General features: G+C 49.5%; 2 protein-coding genes across 4 annotated transcripts in view; one reads left to right on the forward strand and one right to left on the reverse strand.

Moving 5' to 3' along the window:
- Window positions 1–24,030, reverse strand: part of LOC120952554 (monocarboxylate transporter 12-like) — a 126,349-nt gene that overhangs the window by 84,559 nt on the left and 17,760 nt on the right. The window lies entirely within an intron of this gene.
- Window positions 1,961–23,735, forward strand: LOC120952465 (E3 ubiquitin-protein ligase HECW2). The gene is made up of 6 exons (XM_040371798.2): window positions 1,961–3,357; window positions 3,428–5,370; window positions 6,141–6,307; window positions 18,271–18,504; window positions 18,942–19,211; window positions 19,269–23,735. The coding sequence occupies exons 1-6, from the start codon at window positions 2,928–2,930 to the stop codon at window positions 20,077–20,079; spliced, it is 3,855 nt and encodes a 1,284-aa protein (XP_040227732.2). The 5' UTR covers window positions 1,961–2,927; the 3' UTR covers window positions 20,080–23,735.

The following is a 24,030-nucleotide window of genomic DNA, read 5'->3' on the forward strand; positions in this document are numbered from 1 at the left end:
AATCAAACGAACCAATGCGATCGGATCGGAGAGCGCTTTTCGCTGATTGTATGAATTTTAGCTTTATTTTGTTTTTTTTTGGTGAGGTAGATTCGTGATCGGGAAATGGCGCACGAGCTGATGAAAGTGAGATGCAATAAAACAACCAGCTGGTTGTTGCAATCGATCCAGCAAGGTATGCAGGTGGTACGACGCCCGCTATCAGAAATGTTTCGATGTAAAGATAAATAGTACGGATATGGATTCTAATTATAGTTTGTATCAGTTATTGCTGACATATTGAACTGGCGAAGGGTGGTCCGGGAGCAGCGGATAGAGAGACGTGGGAAGGAAAATCCCTGGCCATTATTGAGCGGGGCAAAGGGGGAATTTCGTGCCACCATGTGGAATGCCCGATATGGTGTTTGCATAAAAATAAGATGCTCCCATTGCGGTACCGTTTGCGTGTGCTAGAAATAGATTCCCACGTAGGTACGCGCAGCCTGTGTGTCGGTTGACAATTGCATGCAGTGTGCGAGTGAGTGGAATGCATAATAAATTATGTGAGAACATGCTAAGGCAGGCCTCGGACCTCAACCTCAACAGCGGTAAATGGTCGAATAATCTTTGCAAAGTAAATGTTGTATTGCGTAGAGTAGTTAGTAAGCGTTGCAGCGAATTTTCCAAACAGCCCGAAAATAGATGTATGTATTTTTCTCATCGATTCAAAATCTCTTAGGCTGATTGATTGATGACGATTGAGTATGTGTCAATAGACAATACTGCCTTTACTATGGTGAGGAACAGCGATGTTAATGTTATGTGGTCACGCGGGCCAAAATGTTACCTGAAATAGTAGCTGGAGCCACAAACTATTTTTTTTATCAGGATCGTAAAAAGTTATAGAAATTGTACATTGCATTTCTAGGAAACGAAAGAAATCATTGCATAGAAAATATTTTTGCACTAAATATGCAATTGTTGTAAAATACCAGTACTAGGTAATCTTATTTCTCTATTATTAAACTGAGCCGAAGGAGCCTGTTCAAGCCCATCACACTCTGATAGGCAGGATGTATCATTAGAATAACGCTGGACAACTTATTCCCTTAACTTTCATTTATATAACCACCTAATATACCCCATATTTTGCTCACTGATTTCAAAATAACTTTTTATAGAACATTCGTGTCTAATCGTAATTTCAGTTTGTTGTAAAGCAAACAGTGATTAAAATTATACAAAAAAATTATTCCACTGTTTTACCCCTCACTTTAATTACAACCAACCTGGATCCAATAAAGGAGTTTTGGCTCTGGTTTAGTCATATATTTTCTGATGATATTAATAGTCGGTCTAGTGGTACAGTCGTCAACTTGAACGACTTAACAACATGCCCATCATGGGTTCAAGCCTCGAATAGACCGTGCTCCCATACGTAGACTTGAATATCCTGATATATGGGCAAATCAATATATCACTGAGAGCCAAGAAATTAGTGATTCAGGTTAAGGTTTTGATCGACAACGGTTGTTGTGCCCAGTTGTCTTAATTCAAATATTTTTCAGAAGTTTTATAGATTTTTTTTAATCCGATAGTCAGAATGGCATGGCGGTGTATTAGAATCAGTTAAACTATCCAGTTCAATATATCTAAAATTAATCGAAAATTGACTTAAGCCACTACATTAGTGAATTAATCTAAAATTGACTGAAGATTACAATTGTGAACCTTTTAAAATGATTTTTTCAATTCGACAAAAAGGGATATTTTTTAAATTTAACAGTTAAGATGTCAAATTAGTACAATTTGTTCAAAGAAATGTCAAAGTAACAAAAAATCGCATACATCGGGAAATACCTGTAGGTGTTCTTGCGCAAATTTTGCACGCAAATAATTCAAGAGAAAACGAGCAAGAAAACATGCAATGAAAAGTAGATATACAGACATATCTCCTCATTGACAATTTTGACCAAAGTCCACGGGAATGGAACGAATTTTACGTGTCTTCAACATATTTATCAAAAGTAATAGAAAAAAAGCAGAAAGCAACACAAAAAGCTTCGAAACTTTACGGATAGCCCGTGCGTGGTGAATTTCCCATTTTCATCACCCGAACTCCACATCTGAAGCTTTCCCGCATTTGCGCAACAGCAAGCGCCCTCTGGCGAGTAAGCTCAAAAAAATGGCGCCCCGCAGCAAAAGCAGGGCGAAATTTGTGCCAGCGAAACGGCGCCAGCGCGAGCGAAACTGCAAAACGTCAAACAGGAATTAGAACAGCAATAGAGACAAACCGTGAGCTGTGAGGGGGGTGGTGCAATTTTCGTGCTTTGCAATTAGCTGGTGCAAAACTGGAGAACGATGCAGTTTTGCGTACCGTGAGCCTGAACCGCCAGCCAAAAACCGTGTCGGTGCTCGTTCGGGGCGGCGTGTGCGACCCCTTTCACGCCCACCAAGACCGTAGCGACACAAACAAGCAGCAGGAAGGGTGTGCGGAAGCAGCAGCAGCAGCAGCAGCTGTCGTGGTGGTGAAAGGTGTGAAAGGTGTGTGGGGATGGGGGAAAGTGCGTACGGCGGGTAAACAGACAAAACGTAAACAAATCCGTCACCGTCTCCGGTTCGTCTGCCCCGTTGCCGGCTGCTGCCTTCCGTCCGTCAATCAACCCGCAGCTCTGCCACAAACAACAACAGACAAACAAACAACAAAAGTAACAAAAGAAACAAAAAACAATCAAATTTGCAACACCCTCCCAGTTCCAACCAGCACAATCAAACTGAGGGAACCGAAGCGATGGGTGTACGGGGCGGCAGGATGAACCGGAACGGTTGTGGCTGTAGTTTCTTCCCTCCGAGGCACGCACGGAGACAGTAAGAGCGAAAGGGAGAGCGTGTCTGTGTGTGTGTTAGTGATTAGGGGAGTTATAAAGAGAGAAAAAGAGTGAAGCAGAATGAGCTGCGAACGGGAGGGGGCTGGCGATGAGCCGGAAGCGGCCTGTCCCCGGCCGACCGCCAACCCGCCCGGCAAGGAGCCCGAGCCGGAAGCGGACCCCGAATCGGAACAGGACGGGTTGGCAATTGGAGGGCAATCGCACCAATCCGACGGCGAAGACGAGGACGATGATGACGAGGAGGACGACGAAGAGGATGAGGAGGAGGAGGAGGAGGAGGAGGAGCCGCCAGAGTTGCGCGTGGCCGTCCAGCAGGATTTTCCTCCGACGCCGTACGAAGAGTGTTTGGATCTGAAGATGTTCGAGCTGCGGACCGAGCCGGCGGGCGAAGCACAGGAACCGACCCCGGAACGCTCCGAAGAGGACGAAGAGGGGGAGGAGGAGGGTAGCGGTGAGGTGGAGGCAGATTCGGTCGATAATTCCGCCGAAGGTAACCGCCAACCGTAGCGAATTGTGATTTTCGTGCTTTAGCTCTAATCAATTTCACTTTCCTCTTTTAGATAACCTCCAGCCCGAGCCCGGTCCAGCAATTGTGCCATCCCCTTCCGCCACCTCCCTGCCGGCAGCCACTTCTGGTGTGCGGCGTAAAAGTGAGCAACCGGCGAACGGTGCTCCCGAACCGCCGGACGTAGTGCCCGACGAGGAGCCGACCCCGAACGGCACGAAAAAGAAGGTCCGCCCGAACCGGCTGTCCCCGGAGCGGGCCGGCTGCTCGCGCAAGAAGCAGTTCTGGATCGAGGGCACGGCCGGGACCGGCGGCCACCGTCCACTCGAGCGTTCCTGGCCGCCGAAAGCGCACCGCCCGTCGCCCGGTCGGCCGTTCCCCGGTGCGACGACACCGGGCGATGGATTTTCCTTCGACATTATCGATATGGACGAACAGCAGCAGCAGCAGCAGCAGCACCGCCACCACGAGGAGGTGGAGGGTGCGGTCGGTGGGCAGGAAATGCCCGATGCCGAGGGTAACCCGGTCGGGGGTCAGTCGACGCCACGCCGCAGGAATCGGCGCCCGGACAGGAACGGGAACGATGAACCGGACACGGGCGAAAGCGCGCGAGCGACCGGTGCCGGCAAGCAGCCGCTCCGCAAGATGGTGGGGCGCAGTGGGGCGGACGAGCACGAGGTGGCCGGCGCCGTGCGGCCCCATCGGCCGCTGGCCCGCACGCCCTCGAACGGGCGCGAACCGCGGTGCCGCGAGTACGGCCCGATACGGCCACTGCCGGTCGACTACACGGCGGACGCATCGGTACACACGGCGCGCAGTCCGGCCAGCGAACCGGGCACACCGGGGGACCGCTCGCCCGACCAGCCGCAGGGTAGGAGCGCGCCCCAGCCCCGCCAGCTGACGCGCGTCGGTGGTGGTCGGGCCGGTTCGGAGCTGGTTTGTCCACCGACGCCGACCCATCACGCTCGCCGCAACCGGGCCGGGCCCGCTCCCTCGGCAGCACCGCCCGAGCACGGCTTCGGACCGCCGGAGCTGCGGCTCCATCGGCAGCAGACGGCGCCGGACCAGCCGCCGGAGGGTGGCTTTGACGAGCAAGTGCCCCCGCCCGGCGAACCGGCAGAAGGTGCCACGGTACGGCACGTGCCGAGCATGCGGCTGCCGTCCATCCCGGAGCGCACGCGTGCCATCCTGGCCGAGCCGGACGAGCCACTGCCGCCCGCCTGGGAGGCGCGCATGGACAGCCACGGGCGCATCTTCTACATAGATCACGCGACCCGCACCACCTCCTGGCAGCGACCGGGGCCGCTCGGCACCTCGGCCGTGCTGCTGCCCGATCCGCACCGGCAGCAGCTGGACCGCCGGTACGCCTCCATCCGGCGCACCATCTACGAGCACCTGCGGCCCGAGAATGGGGCCGCCCCGTCTACCTCGTCCACCGGGCCGGTGGCGACCCGCTCGCGCTCGAGCTCGACCGGCCGCAGCACGGTTGCGCTGCCCTCCACCGCGGGCTCGTTCCATCCGGCGCTGCTGATGCTGTGCCGGTCCGACTTCTACTCGATGCTGCACACGAACGGCGACGCGATCCAGCTGTACAACCGGAACGCGGCCCTCAAGCACATGGTGTCGCGGGTGCGGCGCGATCCGGGCTGCTTCGGACGGTACCAGCACAACCGCGACCTGGTCGCGCTAGTCAACTGCTTCGCCCAGCCCGCCCAGGAGCTGCCGAGCGGCTGGGAAACGAAGCTCGACCAGAGCGGGAAGCAGTTTTTCATCGATCACGTCAACCGGCGCACCTCGTTCATCGATCCGCGGCTGCCGACCGAGGGCCCGCGGGCACGCCACCATCGGCCACCGGTCGGCCCGGCTGCCCTGCTGCTGCCACCGGCCGGCGGCCCCTTCCCCGATGAGCGACCGATTCCACCGCCCCGCCCACCCGGCACCCTTTCCCGGCTGGCGCACGTCAGCTCGCCGGAAATTCCTGTCGCTTACAACGATAAGGTAAGTGTGTGTTTGGTTTCAGGGGGTTACAAGTTAGTTTCGAACGTAAACATTGCGCAAAATGTTATTCCACATCGATCTGACATTGAATTTCCATCATAATAATTTTCAATTTCTACAGCATGATTTTCAACACTTTAACGAGCTGCTGCCATCGGGATTTGAAGCCGCATCGCATCACCCGTTGTTAGTTGAAGTGTTGAAAATCATGCTGGGGAAATTAAAATTTATTACCAAGGGTTCCAAGTCACCTTCCAATGTGCACTTAATTACAAGGGTTTCAAAGTCAGTTTCTATTGTAAACGTTGTTATTCACCGCGCGCAAGATGTTACAGGGTTTTCGAAGTGTCTTTCGAATGTAAGCATTGTTATTCACCGCGTGCAAAATGTAGTTCCACATCGATCTGATATTTCATTTCCATCATCATAATTTTGAATGTCGTCAGCATGGTTTTCATCACATAACAAAGAACTGGCAAACTGAATCCAGCTTGAGATGTGTTGAAAATCATGCTGATGAAATTAAAAAATATTCTGATGGAAATGAAATATCAGATTGATGTTGCACACGGTAAAGAACAACGTTTACATTCAAAAGAGACTTGGAAACCTCTGTATGGCCTAAGCGGGTTTCTGTTAAATTTATAATTAAAATTCCCAATTTGCAAATGTAAACAAAACTTCGCCAAATTATTAAAAACTTGCTTTTAATCACCCTTTCTCATGCCACGTTTCCGCTCCTTTTCCCTCTCTTTCTTCTCCCGGCCCAGGTGGTGGCCTTTCTGCGCCAGCCGAACATACTGGAGATACTGCGTGAGCGGCACGGAGCGGCCGCCTGCTCCCGCAATCTGCGCGAAAAGATCAACGCCATCCGGGTGGAAGGTACGACGGCGCTCGATCGCTACAGCCACGACCTGGAGCTGACGATCCTGCTCAGGTGGGTAACTGTTCAGTTCGCGCAACCGTGCGACCCATTTGCAATTTGCCATAGTGTAAACATCCGGCCGGTGCCGGTGCACCGCCAGCGGCCCGTTTTGCTGAATAAGATGCCCATCGGCGGGGACAACAAAGTGCCAAACGATCGCGGGTGCGGGATGGGTTTGGGAGGTTGGCTTGCACACACTCACTGAGCGGTCGGGATGCAAGCTGATGCAGGAACCCTTTTCCGGCATACACACGACAACACTCGCCGTCCCCCTACCGCAGGAATGTGTTTACAATTAGGCATCGCAGGGCATCGCGTAAACAATCGTCGACGGCCGGCGAGCATGCAGAATCGGAAGTTGATTCGACGCGACCGAGGAATGTTCCACTATGCGCTTTTGTCATCCCCGGCTTGACATTGCCCGGGCCCGGGGATAGGTCATTTCCCTCGACTGCAGCGCTGCAACAGTGGCGCGGTCGGTTTTAAACGATACTGACGCCTTGAAGGAGCGTCAACACTAACTGCGCGGGCATGACATTCGACACCCATGCGGTTATTACATCCTCGCTGCGTGATTGTTAGCCCTCTCCTACATGATGCGGTGTGTGTGTGTGTGTTGTTTCAAACACCCACTTGAGCTCTGAGGAACATGTTTTGCTGTTTGTAACATACGCTTATCTATGAAAGCCTTTGTATTTTGGTCGTCAAACATGTGGTTCAAATAATATCATTGCAACATTGTCCGGCGAAAAAAAAGGGATCAGAATGCGTTCTAGTCAAGCACATCGCACTTTGGTGCAGGATAAAGCAAGTACCAAAATTATCTTTCAAGTGTGTTGAAATTTGTTTAGAAGATTGAAGAAAAAGAAGTGCAAGAATGCACTGTAGAAGGGGAAACTCATGCGATCGGATGAAGGGAACAAACTATTTTTCAATATACTCCATTGTTTGTTGAATTCCAATAATGGTATACGATGAAAGCAAAGTTAACACGAAAAATAATCGTAAATCAACGAACGTTCGTACGGGAACGTATTGCACTTGTACGCCACAGTGTATCGTTTTTTGACGGTCAACATTATTTTATACACGAACTGAACTACGCGAGCTTAGATATTGGGCTTAGCCCTCTGAACATTTTTGCTGACAACTTCCTTAATCAATAAGCAACAAGCTGAAGGACTTGCAAACTAGTACATGAGCTGCACAATATCGATAATAGTAAGCAAAAATAGTGAATTATTATTGCCTCATCTCAAAAATGGATGTAAAAAAATACCCTCACACACAGGATGCACATGTTCTTTGTATGCGCGTGTTCTTCACTTCTCGCTAAGGTCAGGTTAATTTTTTTTGTTTTTTTTTTGTTTTTTTTGCATAAAAGCTTTTGTTCCCCATAAACATTTAGGGGAAAGCGGGGCAAAATGACACTCTTAAGGATTTTGCTCTGTATTTCATTGGGTAAACCACTACACTGTTTTTTTTAAACAGGCAATCGATGCTTTAACATTTTATTCATGAAAAACAATTAGATGTGGACTTATTAACAACAAATGCAATGAATAAAATGAATTGGAAAAATCAACATCAAAAGCCATGGAAACATATTGTGCGAGGTAAAATGTTGTTGCTAAGGGGCCAAATGGACATACACCAAATGTCAAAACAAATCAAAACAAAGAGGCAAAATGGACCACAACATTGGACTTTATGCTTCGGATTAAGCTCCGCCATCTAGGTAGAATTGCAAGGATAGGGATTTAAGTGTTGGTTTAAAGTGTTTTGTTAAATATTTTTGTAAATTCCAGGAATAATTTAATAATTCACGTGTTGTCAGTAACTTTTCTTATCGATTGAGTATACATACAGCAGAGTTGTATTTATATCGATCATATATATATTGTAGCGACCTTTGCTTGCACCTCAGGCTCATAATGTGGCTCCTGTCAAAATAAACCAACCATTTTGCCCCATACGAAACCTTTTTGCAAAATTTAACCTTCAAAACTTCACAGTCAATTAAAATGCTTTCTTTTTTCACGTAAATTAAAGATAAAAATGACATGTGCATGGATTTTTTCTTCTTTGGAACAACAACTGTTGCTGGTCAAGGCCTGCCAGTAACCACTCACTAACTAGTGGCTATCTGTGACTTATTGATTACCCATAGTCAGTCCTACGTATAAGAGCCCGAACCTTTTGCGGATTGAACCCATGACGGGCATGTATTTGAGTCGTGCGAGTTGACGACTGTACCACGGGACCGTCAATACACACATCCGTTTTCTTCTCTAATTATTTGCTAAATTCTTGCGAAAATTGATTATCGAGACGGTCAAAATAAGATCGTTGAAACCAATTATGTTATTTCATAATTAATTCATTTATTTATCAATCTTGGGTTCATAGTGTGCATCTAATATTATATTTGATGTTTTTCAACCATCAGAAGTCATTTTAAACGTTAATTTGCCAATTGTACAGGTGACCATTACGCTCCACGCAACCATTTTGCCCCGCTTTCCCCTAGATTGGGCGTTGGTTTTTTTTTCACCAAAGGTTAAGTTAAAGTACCGTATTTAGGCGTGTATAACGACACCCCCCCCCCCCCCTGAAGAATTATTAAATATTTTTGATAAAAAGGTTTTTTACTTTTAATTATTTTTTTTCGAAATTCATATTAGATTTTGTGTGTGCTTCTAGTACATGTCAGTTTACCTTTGGATGGTTTGGGGATTCTGAGCTTTAGTTTTTGACCTCATGCTTGAGTGGTCCTTTTTTATGAACTAGAATCATCAATTTAAAGAACCAGATCAATGGGATCCTCACTGTTCAAACCGCTTTAGTTTTTCCTTACGCGTTTCCTAGGCATAAATCATTGCTTTTTCTAGTATTATCTTTGTGGACACCCATGTTATGCAGACTATCGTCGTTGGTAATCGAATGTGGCGTCTCAGGTGTAAACGCAAAGCTTCTACTCATGTAGATATAATGACCGGCCTAATCTGGTTTTGGTCTTTTCGACCTAAAAGGGGGTCGTTATAGACGCTAAAATTTTTAAATTTAGTTTAAAAAGATACTTTTTTGCTTCTCAACTCATTCAGTAAGAGTCAGTAGAGCCAGGGAACTCGTATCGCTGTAAACTGTATGCCACAAAGGAGCATTTTCAGCATTTTCATTTCCGTTAAGCTGAATGTCTTCAACTTGCGAAGAGATCCTAAACTCAAGTTGAAACACAAGTAAATATCTTTCACACAAATGCTCGATGCTCGGTGTGATGTCTAGGCCAAGTTGTGTTTCTTTTTTCCAAAAAAGATGATTCTTCAGCCAGCAAACATTTATCCTAGGCTGGTCGGAATTTGTTTACGAAAGGTTCAGAAATAGTGAAGTCAGTAGTTCATCGTTAAAAAAAAACTAAAATCAGAGTTAATAGAGCTCGCGTAGCAGAGGCTGTTTCCTATCCCACAGCAGCGTATCCAATCGCAAAATTACATTTCCGTTTTGCTGAACGTGTGATCTTCGGCCTGTCAAGCGATCCAAAAACGCATCTTGCACTATTGAAGCAATAGTGCTGCTCGCCAGAAATAGTGCGTGACTATTCGCTCACTTGAAAGCAATATAAACAACGCCCGCCCAGCACACGCCCGGACAGGATGCTGCGTGTGTGGCGGCAGCACCAGTCAGGGCCAGGCTTTATCTTTTTAATTACATTTTTGTGAGTGCAAAATATGCTTTTTCCAGCACATAAACATTCGCCCTTACGCGCCGGCCGGAATTTGTCGTGGTACGCTACTTGCGCGCTCCACACCATGCCTGTCCACTCCCCGCCGCAGCAAATCAAGCGTCAGGCGTGTTCGCACCAGTCGCAACCGTCGCGCGCGCATCGACCAAGCCGAGGGCGAATGTATCGCGCGCGCCACAGTGCGGTATCAGTCCGGTGGTCGACTTGCGAGCGTACGGACGCGCGTTGAGCATCGCGCGGGCGCAAGAAAAGGGAAAAACGCCGAAGGTTTTCGCGGTTGCCCGCTTCGAGGAAGTCGCGAAGTAACTCACGCGTGTTGTTGTTGTGTCGGTTGGTGTTTTCCGTTTGTTTTGCTTTAGATTTTCGCAGCGGCGGTGGCAAATGTGTGGCTTTGTTCGATCGTGTCGAGGTCCTTTCACCTGCAACAAGTGTTGAGCGTCGTGTCTACCTTTTGTGTGTGTTTGTGTGCATATGTGTGTTGGGAGTTTTGAGTTTTTCGTGAAGAGAACGCAATCAACCAAATCAACGCTCAAGCAAACCAGCCAAATTCACAGCGTGACGAATGCGGCTCAAATTAAAAGTGTCAGCCAGCGAGGCACACACACACACTCCTGCTTGCATGTTGTGTCCCGGTTGTAAACGAGTGACGAATCGTCGGTGCTGCGAACGGGCATCGCATGCGAACCGCGTCGCACCGGGATGAGTTAATCCTCGGCTGTGTGATTAAACCCTGCCCGAGCGCTGGTGTTTATGATCCGGAGGGCTCTTTACGATCCGATCGAAGCAGTTAATTGCCGGGGCAAACGGCACGCGTCAAATCTGACTCATATGCTGCGATCACTTCCGATTCGCTGATGTCATTGATTTGTTGTGGATTGGCGTTGCGAATCTTCGCATCGCTCTTCGGGCAGCTCTCGCTCGTTGTGTTGTGAAGTTGAGGTGAAGTTGAAGCTCAAACATCAAACAGCTTTTGCAGCATAAACCAAAAAAAACTGTCAGCTCCAACAATCTTACCAAAAACCAAAGCGCCTTTTTGGTCCAAAAACGATTCCTCCCGATGAGGTGTACGTTAATTCCCTGTGAAAACGCTTTCCGCCCAGACGCAAATGTGCAAAAGTGCGTCATTTGCGTTCACCCCTCCCAGGCGGTGTTATCCTGTGTTATGTTGCAATGGCGCAGCATTCTCCGGGGGTGCCGGTGCCTGATAGTAGCAGCGGGAAAACAGCTGATTCCAGCCGAGCGAGAGGGGGAAAATGTAACGTCGCATTAACGATGCGGCAGTGGTGCGGTGCCAAACGGCGTAATATAGCAGGTGGATAAAAAAGGGCTGGATATCCTTTCCTTTCTCTCGCCGTATTTTTGTTTTTATCACAACTTGAATAAGCGAATGCGGTGAGAGCGAAAGTATCAACCAAACGCTGGACACGAGTGCTGGAATTAAGCAGTGTTGAAGGAAACGGTGAATGAATGCAGCCAATTGCGTTAACATCGTTCGAGCATCAGCTGAGAGGCAGGCACACGCACTCAGTAACCAAACGAAGCATAATTTTGGGTGTGTGAGTGTGTGTGTGTGTGTGTGTGTGTTTCTATGTAGCATAACAATGTAACCCTGGGCATAAGGGGAAGAACCAATAGAGAAGAATAGCAACAGCAACAGCGAAAAACAACTGCTGTTGGTCGGCAAGAAGAGGGTACCCACCGGAGCATGGAATCTGGGTCGTATGGGACGGTTCGCGACCCTTCCCTGTTCTCGCTCGCTCGCTGTGCTGCTGCATTCTCATCAAGAGATCGATGAACACATACACACACACAGACACACATCCGGAACAAGGGTTTTGGACGAACGCGGGCAACTTGGGCGGAGAAGACGCAGAAGCAGAAGATGATGCAAACCAGCGGTAGAAAAGGTCGTCCGAAGGGTTCACAGCGTCGCAAAGAACGCGAAGAAGCAATCGCACAGCACCGAAAAAGCCTCCCGCCCCTATCGATGTTTCGGCGTTACCCCCAAATTGCATATCTCCTCCCTATCGGGAGCGACTATCACAACTTTCGGGAAGGTTGGCTACGTTCGCCTTGCGCTCTGGGGCCTTGGGTCGAGGTCTGGGACATCTTGAGGAATCCCTGGCAAGAGAGTGGCAGCTATCTATATACCCATCTATGTTGACACTCATCCGCCACCCCGATAAAACCCGCACCCTTGGACGGGGGCCGCATTATGCTCTTGGCCGCCCCTTGGCTCTCTTATCGCCCTCCACCGTCCTCCACACTAGCTATCGAGCCACAATCTGGAAGTCAATGGCATTGAGCACGGGGCGGGTCGGACTTATCGGGAGTTGGATGTGTGCGCGCAAAAAAACGAGGCAAAACCCCATATTGCTCAATGGTTCTTGTGTTTCTTGAAAACGAAAGGTGTTGCCGGTAAACTGGACGGAATTTTGTAACATTTGGCGCAAAAACAAAAAAAAACAAAACAAAACAAAAATACAATTTTACGCTTATTGCTGCTGCTGTTGCATAAAAACCAATTAATTCGCCTGTGTTCTTGTTCAGAGCCGCTTACATTGAAGAATTTGGCGAAACGCTAGTAACGATGGTTCGTGCACAGGTCGTGATCCAAGTAGGTTCCGTGTTGGGGTAGCACCCAAGCTTGTTCTCAGTATATGTGCAACCTTTTGTGACTTTCACACACACACAAACACACACACTTGTAGCAAATATTGACCGGATATCTCGAGATTTCGATCTGCCTATAGGGGGGGGGGGGGGGTTCGTTTCTTTCAACTCTTTTTATGTTGATGTGGCTGCATTTTGGAGAGCTCAAAGGAGTCTCCAATTTGATTGAATTTAGGCATCAAATTGATCTACCCAATCAATAGCCTAAGGTGTTTTGGGTTTGGGCTTTTCCTTTCGGGTTCTGTTGCCTGTTTTTTGTTTCGCTGGATCGAGGGACCGAGAATGGGAAAGTTGCACACAAAAAAAAAAACAAAAACTTTCTTCCCTTTTACAGTAACACAGAAAAGGTTAAATTGAGTTTCGAGGCTCAGGATTAGCAGGGCCTAAGCGACGACCTTACAAACAAGGGATATTATTATGGTTCTTGTTGTTGTTATTGTTGTTGTGCCCATCTAATTTATTGCTAACGTCGTAGACCCGTCTTCTGTCCTCGAAAGCTGTACCACGTTTCGTGGAGGCATCGGACGAGATTTGCAAATGCGAACGCGAACGGGGCCGCAAAACCGTCGACCGTCGCTGTCTAGTGCGCCCGATCGGAAAGATCTGATCGGCGAGCGCGTGTTGTCTTCCGCCTATGAGCGTCGCTGTCACGCACAGACGCTGACCAATTAGCTAATTCTCCCCACCCTTCAGCCCGTCAGCTCCCCTACTCCCCCCTTTGCAACCACACTTCTGCTTGTAGAGCTCTTTATATCTGCATCCAGCACCTGTGAGCGACATCATCTTTGTCACCCCGGGACCGACGGGGTTCACCTTGATTGGGTGTGCTGTGTACCGTACGGAGACGGTTGCAAATTTCCGTTGCATTTCGCATCGGAAGGACATCGGTGCCGCGGTGCTGCTACCGTGTGCGAGCGCCCTTGACCATCTACACCGGTACGGGAGGCCGACAAAGTGGCCCAATCATCATCATCAGCAGCAGCAGCACCATCGCTGTTTGCTTAGAATGCAGGTGTTCTAGGGTGCTTTTAATCGCGAACGCTCCCATCGCGAGTGTCTGATTGTCTAGGGTGACGTTAAAGTGACTCCCGGAAATCGTTTCGGACACAAAGAGAGTTGTCCTGATTTCTCAAGAACTACCACCTGTCAATATCGATGCTTAATCGTGATATACGCGTCAATATGTTATCTTGCACTTGGTACGATGCGCCGTGGACCGATTCGTGCATTCCAGGAAAGGGTGTGTAAGTGTTAGAATGGGAGAAGAAGAAGGAGGAGAAGGAGGAGGTGGATCACCTTAAGCGTGTGTGGCGGCGCTAGTGAACCGAACCGGTAGTGTCGGTACGGGCGCCTGTGATCTGGGCAAGAAGCTAACGGCAACCGCTTGCGGGTGTTATAATTAAGTGCGAAACATTACGGCTGTGTATTATCGGACGCGTAGAATATTACGCACGCTCCGATGCTTTGGATAGTTTTACTGCGTGCGCGTGGGCGTATAGTGTTGGCTGTTAGCGTACCGGGCTGCATGCCGGTGCCGTAGTGTAATCGTCAGGTCGTGCGAGCGTACAAAATGCGCGGTCGTGCACGTGTGTTCAAATCTCACATAATGGTGTGCTGCAGTAGAGCTTGAGGGGGAAGTTATATTACGCGGATGACTTTTGGATGACTCTTTCTAAGTATACAAGGGTTTATAGGTCGAATAAATCCACACATGTTAGAACAATCGTTTGTTTGGAATAAACGGCATTATTAACCTACGATTTGTTAATCAACAAAACACGTCTGATGGTGGAAGACTGGAATGGTGGAAGAGGAAACAACCGTCGATTTTGATTGCACAAACGTCAGAACTCGGCATGGTTTGTTTTGCCCGAGTGCAATATTGGATTTTTTTACGATTCTCTGTATTGTGTGGCTTTAATTGCAAATTAAACAAAGCGTAAATGATACTGTTTATGTGGGTGTGTGTGTTGCACTAAATGGGAACTTTTAGAAAGAGCAAGCGTTGCACAATGTTTTAGAGTTGTAACGAAATGTTCAACCTTCTTTTTGGTAGGAGATTTTGCTGGTAGTTCCTCAAGGTCACCTCACTTCACCTGCCAACATTGCTACACAACCTAGAGCAAGAGAGAGAGAGAGAGAGAGAGAGAGAGAGAGAGAGAGAGAGAGAGAATGAGAAAGAGAGCAAAAGGCAAATGTCTTCCATTTTTTTTTGACTCTGCCTCTCTTCGTGTCTCTCACGCGTAGTCTAGAGGAAAGAAAGTGCCAAAAGTGTGTGCGACCTGATGGTTCTCCCTTTAATGAACTCTCACTTGTCTGTAGGACAGGCCCCATTGATACACTGACATCCATTCAACCTGGGCAGCAGGTGCGAGATGATGTCAGCGCAGGGGGAGCCTGCCCGGTGGGTGAAGCGAAGGTAGGGAAGCTCATAATTACCCCGCAAGCTGGCATATCGTTGCGGCTGCTGGATGGATGGCGATGGAGGCTCGCGATCGCGGATGCATAAATTTCGCGCTCCCCCTTTTTTTGCGCTCTCGGTTGTGCGTTTATTTACACATGTTGTGCCTCTTTTGCGCTGGTTTTTGTTGTTTGTCTGGTTTGGTCTTTTTCTGTGTGCCTCTTCTTTTGCCCGGAGGGTTTTGTGGTTTGTAAGTGGCAGGATAGAACCCGCACCGGCGATGGTTTGCGTTTGCGAGTTGTGTACTTTTGCTAATTTTTCGACAATACCAACAACCAGCGGCGGGCTGGACGCGATTCCTGACCTAGGCTGCTGGTGGTGTTGTACTGTTGGGTCTGTTGGTGCTGTTGATTTTGCTGATTGTTTGCGCTTTTGCACGGGGGTTTGGTTTCTCACGCAGCGGAATAAAGAAAACGCGATAAAGGCGCAAAGATATCCCTCTAAGCACAGTATTAGCTTACTAAGTATTTGTTTGCAAACACGCGTTCTCATCTCAACAGCTGGAAAATAATTAAAAAAAAAACATTCGCACACGGTGAAGTGGGCAGAAAATAAAACAAAACTCAAAAGACGGGGAAAAAACCAGAACGCGAAACAGGAAGAAAAGTTCGGAGGATTGTTGCTCCCGCGACACCGCTCTGGATGGCGAAACGTACGAACAAAGTGGTGATACCGTACGCAAACAGCGGCCCATACACAGGCACAGGGTTTGTAGGCCGTTCGGTGAAGCGTCCGGGCGCTTCCTGTTTCGCTTGACCTCGTCCGGCACGCGCGGGCGGGTGAACGATGCGCTGGCGGCTAAGATGAGTGTCAGCAACTGTGCAGAGGCAGCGGCGGCGGCGGCGGCGGTGGCGGTGGCCCGTCGACGTCGAGCGTTGCCAAAAGGAGCGATGACGACTCCTCCTCCTGTATTTCGACCTGCAACCAAATGTGGTGGTGGTGGTGCTGGCGAAAGACGAGTCAGGGGAGGAAGTGTAACGCGGCAGGAAAGTGGTGGTGGCAGTGGACGAAACTATCGCGTCGGCTTAGCAGCGGCCAACAACGCCGGGGCCAGCGCCGCCGTCCTGAAGCGGAATGCTGCCGACGGGATAGATCTGTGCTTCAGTGAGGAAGAGCAACGGCAGGAGGTGGAGGAGGAGGGAGTGGTGGACGACGAACATCGGTCTCGTGCGGCGGCGGCAGCCGGTCGTAGACGAAGATTCCCGGCCATTGCGACGACAGTGTTCCGGCCACTCTGGCGAGCGGTAGGATCAGCGGTCCGTGGCTTTTCCGTATTGTTCTCGGTGTAAGTATTGTGTGCGGTGCTTGTTTGTTTTTCTTGACCTTTGTTTGGTAAGGATACAGAGAGGTCAAGAAGCGAGCAGAAAAAGAGACCTGTGCTTTTGAAAATAATTACGATCGTTAGCGGACCCTACCACACCCGCGGAATTGAACTCACGACCTTGAACTTAAGAAGTCTGCGCGCTTGTGCACTACACCACGGAAGCGTTCCGCGTGTGATGCGCTATATCGTGTATAATAAGCAGCTGTGCTGCTGATAAGAGCAGCCCGTCCCGTACGGTAGTGTAAATTATTGTCAGGTCAGGCATCTCCCCTATCACAATCGAAGGGGGGAGGGAGGGGAACAAAAAGGTAAAGGTGTGTCGCATGCAGATGCAAATAATTAATTATTACAACTGTCCTAGGGCTGCGTGAGCCCTGCCGGTCCAGCTGGTTGGTTCGGGCCTTCCGCCAGCTGTCCGGCGGGAAAAGTGGGTCCTTGGTTCGGATACCCCCCGTAGACCAACCCTTACAGTGATGTGCAGCAGATGCACGCGCACTCTTTCCCCCATTGCTGTTGTTATTGTGGGGTTTTTGTTCCTTCTTTCACACTCGCAAAATGCTACTGTACTGGGAAGCTGGGATAGGCGTCAAAAATAGCGAAAAATAAAACAAAAAAAAAACACGAGGCATTCGCGCATACTTTGCGTCGCATAGCGAACTCCGGGCGCCATTAAAAACTGTGGAACGACACGACAGGAGACAAAAAAGAGCGATAAAAACAAACACACACACACATATATATACATATATTCACAGAAATGCGCCTTCCAAAGAACGCTCGTAAAACCCAACGTCAGTCCGTTGGTTGGTATGGTCATAAAATTGGAAATCTCGCTAGCGGGAAGAACTTTTGATTTCGATCAGCGTAACAAGTGGACGGAAGGGTGATGGGACTGTTCCCGGGCGTGAAAGGGAAGGTGGGAGGGGGTTGTGCAAGGTGTGGAAATAAAATAATTGGATACAGCCACTGTGTGTGCGCGCGCGCGCGCTCGCTTTTTGGAGCCTGTGAGATGCCTGCGGACCTTAACTGTCGTTTTATGTCGTTCACTTTGATTATGCTAATTAAACTTTGGGCACCCGTTTTCTTTTTTTTGTTTTAACTCGTTGGTTGGTTTCGTGCTGGAAGTGTGTGGCGTGCGGGGAAGCGTTTGGGGTATTTTTTTATTGTTTCCCGATCGATTTTTCATCCCATAGAACGGGTGTTCATAGAAACAAAATTTAAAAAAACTGCTACGGTGACGTCATGAAGTGGCAGCAGCGATTGCGAGCGACATCTACACCGCGGTAAAGCAAAGCAAATTGCAAATGTAATCGTATTTTTGTTATTTTTCCTCCCTCCACTGCAGCGGCTAAATGGAAACAGTTTTCCTGCTTCCGTGCACTTGGTTCACTTGCGGCAGCGCTGTCCATTTACTACTGTGTGTGCGTTTTATATGTATAAAAAAAAGAAAAAGGCAGCCCACGATTTGTCCGGGTCGTCCTCAATCACGCAACACACACACACACACAAACGGCATCGCGGTAGAGCCGCTTTTGCAGCCGAGCCGAGTTCGTTTGACATTGACATTGGCCCGGCATTTCCGATGCTAGTGGCCGGTTTCGGTCAGTTGGCTCAATATGACCTACCTTCACGCGGCAGTACACCCGTGCGACCATTTCCCGCTCTCTTCTTCAAGGGACGACGTAGCGGCACCACAAAGAAGCTGACAAACCGAGCTTTGAGCGTGAAAAACACATATTTATTGCTATCTTTTGCTCTCTCTTTCTCTCTGGCAGCCTGTTCGAGGACGAGGTGATGACGTACGTGCCGCCCCGGGCACGCAGCCCCCCGGAGCCGGGCACCTCGGCAGGATACGGACCGTGCGGTGGACTCGTACCCGGTGGTGCGCTCAAGCCAGGCGGTCGGCACGTCCAGCGCGCCCCGATGCGGCGCGACTTCGAGGCCAAGCTGCGCACCTTCTACCGGAAGCTCGAGTCCAAAGGCTACGGTCAGGGCCCGCACAAGCTCAGGTAAGGTTCCCTGTTTTTGGGACGGATGGGCAAGGGGGAATGAGGGGAGCGGTTGCAAGAACTGCTATAATACTTTCGAAATTGGCTATTGGTGTTGGGGCAGTGTGGGCTCTGCGCGCGAAGGTCACCCTGGTTTGTTTTTGTTTTTCTCGTGTGTGTGGGCGACCGGACCGGCGTGTGTGCGAGGACCGAAGCGAGGAGCTTGTGATAGCGCACATACACACACCCACATACAGGGGTCTTGGTCACGGTAGATCGCGCTTCGCCGCGTTCATTAAGTCGGTATAAATTGGAAATGCAAAGCGCGCGGACAACCTGCGATTGAACGCTGAATTGTGGGGCAGTTGGGGCGCGGAAGACAGAAAGCAGAACCGGGTGTACCATGGCACAATTAATGATCCAGTACCATCCTGCTGCTGCTCCTTGTACCCTGCTAGGCTGGAGGTGCGCCGGGCCCATCTCGTGGAGGACGCGTTCGAGCGCATCATGGCGGCGAGCCGGCGCGATCTGCAGCGCTGCCGGCTCAACATCGTGTGGGACACGGAGGACGGGCTAGACTACGGCGGGCCGTCGCGCGAGTTCTTCTACCTGCTGTCCCGCCAGCTGTTCAGCCCGTACCGCAACATGTTCGAGTACTCGGCGAACGACATCTACACCGTGCAGATCGCGCCGGAACGGCCGACCGATCGGGACGACATACTGGAATGGTAAGGCGAATCCATCTACCGCTGTTAAAACATATGCCTAACATGCATCTTTCGCAGGTATCGCTTTGCCGGCCGCGTGCTCGGCCTGGCGCTCGTCCACCAGTACCTGCTCGATGCGTTCTTTACGCGCCCGTTCTACAAGGCGCTGCTCCGGCTGCCGGTGTCCCTGTCCGATCTCGAGTCGCTCGACAGCTCGTTCCACCAGTCGCTGCTGTGGATACGGGACAACAACATGGACAACTGTGGCGAGCTCGGGCTCAACTTTACCGTCACCGAGGAGCGCTCGGACGGCACGTCGATCGACATCGAGCTGAAGCCGAACGGGCGCAACATTACCGTGTCGGAGCGGAACAAGCGCGACTATCTCGACCGCATCATCAAGTGGCGGCTGGAGCGGGGCGTCCTCGAGCAGACCGAGTGGCTGGTGCGCGGTTTCAACGAGGTGGTCGACCACCGGCTGGTGGCGGTGTTTGACGCGAGCGAGCTCGAGCTCGTCATTTCCGGCACGGTCGAGATCGACGTGCACGACTGGCGGGCGAACACGGAGTACCGGGGCGGCTACCACGACACGCACCACGTCATCATGTGGTTCTGGGCGGTGATCGAGCGGATGAGCAACGAGCAGCGGCTCCGGCTGCTGCAGTTCGTCACCGGCACGTCCAGCATCCCGCACGACGGCTTCGCCGGGCTGCGCGGCTCGAACGGGCTGCGCCGGTTCTGCATTGAGAAGTGGGGCAAGGCGAACGCGCTGCCCCGATCGCACACGTGCTTCAATCGGCTCGATCTGCCGCCCTACCCGACGCCGGACGTGCTGTACGAGAAGCTGGTGCTGGCGGTCGAGGAAACGAACACGTTCGGCATCGAGTAGAGTAGGTACGGAGGCGCACGGGCCGAGGATTGCATATTTATAGCTTATTTATTTTACCTTAGCGTCCCCAGAAAAGTGTTAACCCATTTTTTTTGCGCACCCCGAGGCCGTTTGCTTGGAGGTTTGTTTTCCGAGCGGAAGTTTTGTTGTTGTTTATAGTCTTGATTTTTTTTAATAGCAAAGCTGCCCGTCTACGGCACCACCGTGTCAGTAAAGTAGTACTAAAACAGGGAAGCGTTTGATTCAACGCAAATAGGGTTTTTTGTTGTACTAGCAATAGGCAAGCGATACTGGCGGCTGCACCCGCAATGGCACTCGCGTACCGTAAGTCAGCGTATTCTTCGCAAATGTGCCATCGATTTGCCGGCAGACACACCGGTCCTCCTGCCCGGATGCTCGGCGACAATCGAAACTGTACCAAGGACTGTGCGCAGCTTGTACAAGTGTCTTTGTTTTGCTGCTACACACACACACACAGAGCATCGGGATGCATCGCTCCCGGAGTTGGCTCCACCAGTCCGAGCCCGGCAGGCATCGTTAGCTGGAGACGTCAGGCGCTAGCGTCATTTTATCGTCCTGCCTGGGGTTGCTTTCTTTGCAACAGAAGCTCAAACAGCTCGCTCGCCCATCCCCCAACGCTGCCCGCCGGTGCCATATGCTGGCGCGTTGCGCTGCATCATCCCCATTAGTCGGGCCTTTCCGCTTTCCAACTCGCCTGTTCAGTGGGCGTGTGTGTGTGTGTGTGTGCAGCATCATTGTCATGCTTGTTTTCACTTGTTCACTGTCGCCGCGTTAGAAGGGCGAACGAGGAGCCGAGTCCCGGGACCGGGGACAGCATGATATGTAAATGTGCACCAAACCGGCCATCGTAAGCATCGTAATTAGTTGGTACAGGCTAATCGAATCGAGCAAGCGGGCCCGATGATAATTGATAGAGGGTGCTTTATAACGAAAAAAAAAAAATAAGAAAAAAACCGTTTCCCTGTAATCACGGCCCAGTAGGGCAGCGGGCCAGCAGGGCAGCAAATCGCCGTGCAGTGCGATATAGTTAATTTTGCCCTCAGCGTGTCTATTTTGTTTTGGCTGGACAGGGTTAACACATGGTGCGCTTTTGCTCAGCCTTGTTTTTATTACATTATTTTATTTTGTTTTGAGCGTTAGATTAATTGTCAAAAAACGAATGCAGGCATTTAGCTCTTAAAAAAAACGACAACTCTATTGCAAATCGGCCAGGTGTGCACAGATCGGGGGAACTCCTAAAGGAAATGTAGCTCGCAGCAGGGGAGCTTGAAAAAAAAATACTAGACTCGTAGTTGATATAGGTGCAGCTTTTGAAAAGTAGAATATGCCAATGCACACGTACGCAGCGTAGCGATAAGGCGGTTAGGATGGCACTAAAACACTCGCGCAACTTATTACTTATTAGCAGCAGGAGCACAACAAGCAAAAACAGTCAAGAGAATAGAATAGCATAGAAAGGGCGAACTAGGCTGACGAGAGTCGTAAACAGTGCTGCGAAATGTCATGAGCATCACGAGATGTTCACCAACGAAAATAGTGAACATATCCGTGGTTGCTTGATGCTCATTGTTGATACTCAATGAAAGTGCGTCATGACGCATGCCGAACGCGACATAGCATAGCATAGTCATGACTTGTGAACAGTGCTGACAAATGCCATCGTTTCAGTCACCAACAGCCATGACTAGAAACGACGCTCAAATCAGCTCACGTTCACTACTGAGATGATCAGATGTGAGTCTCAAACAGTTGCTGGATCAATCATATGCTTGGTGGCATTTTGTTGAGAACCCAACTCTTAACCACGACATTTTCTGGCGGTGATAATCACGTCATTCTTGGAATATACTTACCGTGCGGTTCCAGTAACAAAATGAGCATGCTCTGTCTGTTTTGATTGTCCGTCGGGTCAAACAGAGTGAGAAAGTATGCTCATTTTGTTTCTTGGTACCACTCGCAAGCACCGCATATCTCCCATGACTATCGTGATGTTCATCGACAGAAAATGTCGCGACCAAGTGACTGACCAAGAGTTGGTTGTACACAATGTCACCAAGCATGTGATGGTCGCAACTACTGTTTGAGTCGCACCTGTGATCATCACAGTAGCGCACGTGAAGCTGACATTATTTTGTTTCAGTCGGAATTTGTCATGACTATGTTAGTGACATTTTGCAGAATTGATCACAGTAAAAAAAAGTCATTACATAGTGACTGATCAAACGATGGTCGCAAAAATGGCACGAAGCACGCATTGATCACACCAAATCGTTTTGAGTATCACCACAGATTATCGCAATTGAGTACGTGACGTTGACATGGATTTTGTTACAGTCAGCTTTATGTATGACATTGGCGGTGACATTTTGCAGCACTGATCGTAAATCTGAAATCAAAATCTCAACACACACATAAAGACGTATAGCACCTCCGCTGATGGTCGATCGGAGCACAAACGGTGTCCACTTGCGGCCTGACTGTGGTGTCATTCCGAGTAGATAGACTAATACTAACACCACGGCATAAAAAGGGGCTTAAAAGGCAACCGTGAGACAATTGGGCAAGCCAGATGTACCAAAGGTAGCCACTATTTCGCTTACTTTCAAATACACTCATACACAACACACACATTCCGGCTAGCTTTTCCGCGCATTCTTGTGCTCACGAAAAAAGGGGGTTTAGGATCGTTTTTTGGCCGGGGGCAAGCAACATCATAATTGCTCGGTACGCCCAATCCAAAACCACACGCGACTGTATCGTATTTATTATGCCTTTTTTGTTGTTGCTATAAGTGAGTGAATATTGACAACGTTTCTGCGAGCGAGTAAGAAAGAATCTTCGACCGCTGAAGCCTCGCCAAACAGCCAAGAAACGAACAACCATACTATTAACGTTACCAAGCGATGTTCACCGAACCGAGAGTGTCCAGTATGTAGACTTAAGCAGAGAGAGAAGAAAAAACACACGCGCCAGTGAAGCTTTGAAGCCAAGTGTTCGAGTATGATGAGTTTCAAGTAATTGAAATAAAAAGAAAAAAAAAAACACATACAAGCTTGCAGCGGTAAGCATCGAGACGGACAGGGACAGACATACCGATGGGGAAAAGGCTAGTGATGCAAAGTGAGAACCCGTAAAGTCGGGCGGCTTTTCACCGCCAGCAGGGGATGTGACTGCAAATGTGCTTGCCCCTTCCCTGAGTCTGATAACAGATGCAGCTGCACACACACACACACACACTCACACACACTAATCTTAAGGATTATCCGCTGCCGTTCTCCCCTTGAGTAGGTCCCCAACCGCATGGAAAACTCTCTTGTTGGCATGGACAATGTCAGAAAAGGATATGAAACAAACCAAGCAAAAAATGGCATTAGATCAGGAAACAGTGTATGTGTGTGTGTTTATGATATAAAACTGCAAACAAAAAATGTATGAAAAATCAAACATGATGAGTGCAGGAGGATAGCATACAAAAAAATACAATTTTTTTTTGCATAAATGACACCGCTAAAGACACTGCTGATGCGATGCGCGCGTGGTGACAACGCGAAACAGCACAGCAGCCGCAGCATACGCCCGCGTTACAACAAGATAATAAACATGCAAATTGCTTCGAAAAGCTATGGATAATAAAAGCCGCGCGCATGTGTTGGGTTGTGTTTTGCCATGTTTTGCCACCTTCGATGCATTCGAAAAGCATTAAGGGGATGGGAAACCCCTTAACCAGGTCGCCCAACATCTTGGGTATCGCGTTACACAAAAATGGATGCTGCTGTGCTCCTTTCTGCTGTATGTTTTCCTTTTCTTTTCTGTTCGCTCGAGCCACACACAAACAAATCGTTCAATCGTTAACGTTGTGTATCCGCGTGGTATCCGGTGTCCTGTCCCGATTTAAAAAGCAAAGTAAAATAACAAACAGGAACGTCTGTG

This window comes from Anopheles coluzzii, chromosome X (assembly GCF_943734685.1).
Source record: "Anopheles coluzzii chromosome X, AcolN3, whole genome shotgun sequence".
NCBI lineage: Eukaryota > Metazoa > Arthropoda > Insecta > Diptera > Culicidae > Anopheles > Anopheles coluzzii.

What these genes read in the sequence shown, in the direction of transcription:
- LOC120952465 (XM_040371798.2), top strand. Translation starts at nt 2,928, where the DNA reads ATGAGCTGCGAACGGGAGGGGGCTGGCGATGAGCCGGAAGCGGCCTGT. An exon ending in CAGGGCCCGCACAAGCTCAG is followed by an intron (nt 18,505 to 18,941) that starts GTAAGGTTCCCT and finishes GTACCCTGCTAG; the next exon opens with GCTGGAGGTGCGCCGGGCCC. An exon ending in CGGGACGACATACTGGAATG is followed by an intron (nt 19,212 to 19,268) that starts GTAAGGCGAATC and finishes CATCTTTCGCAG; the next exon opens with GTATCGCTTTGCCGGCCGCG.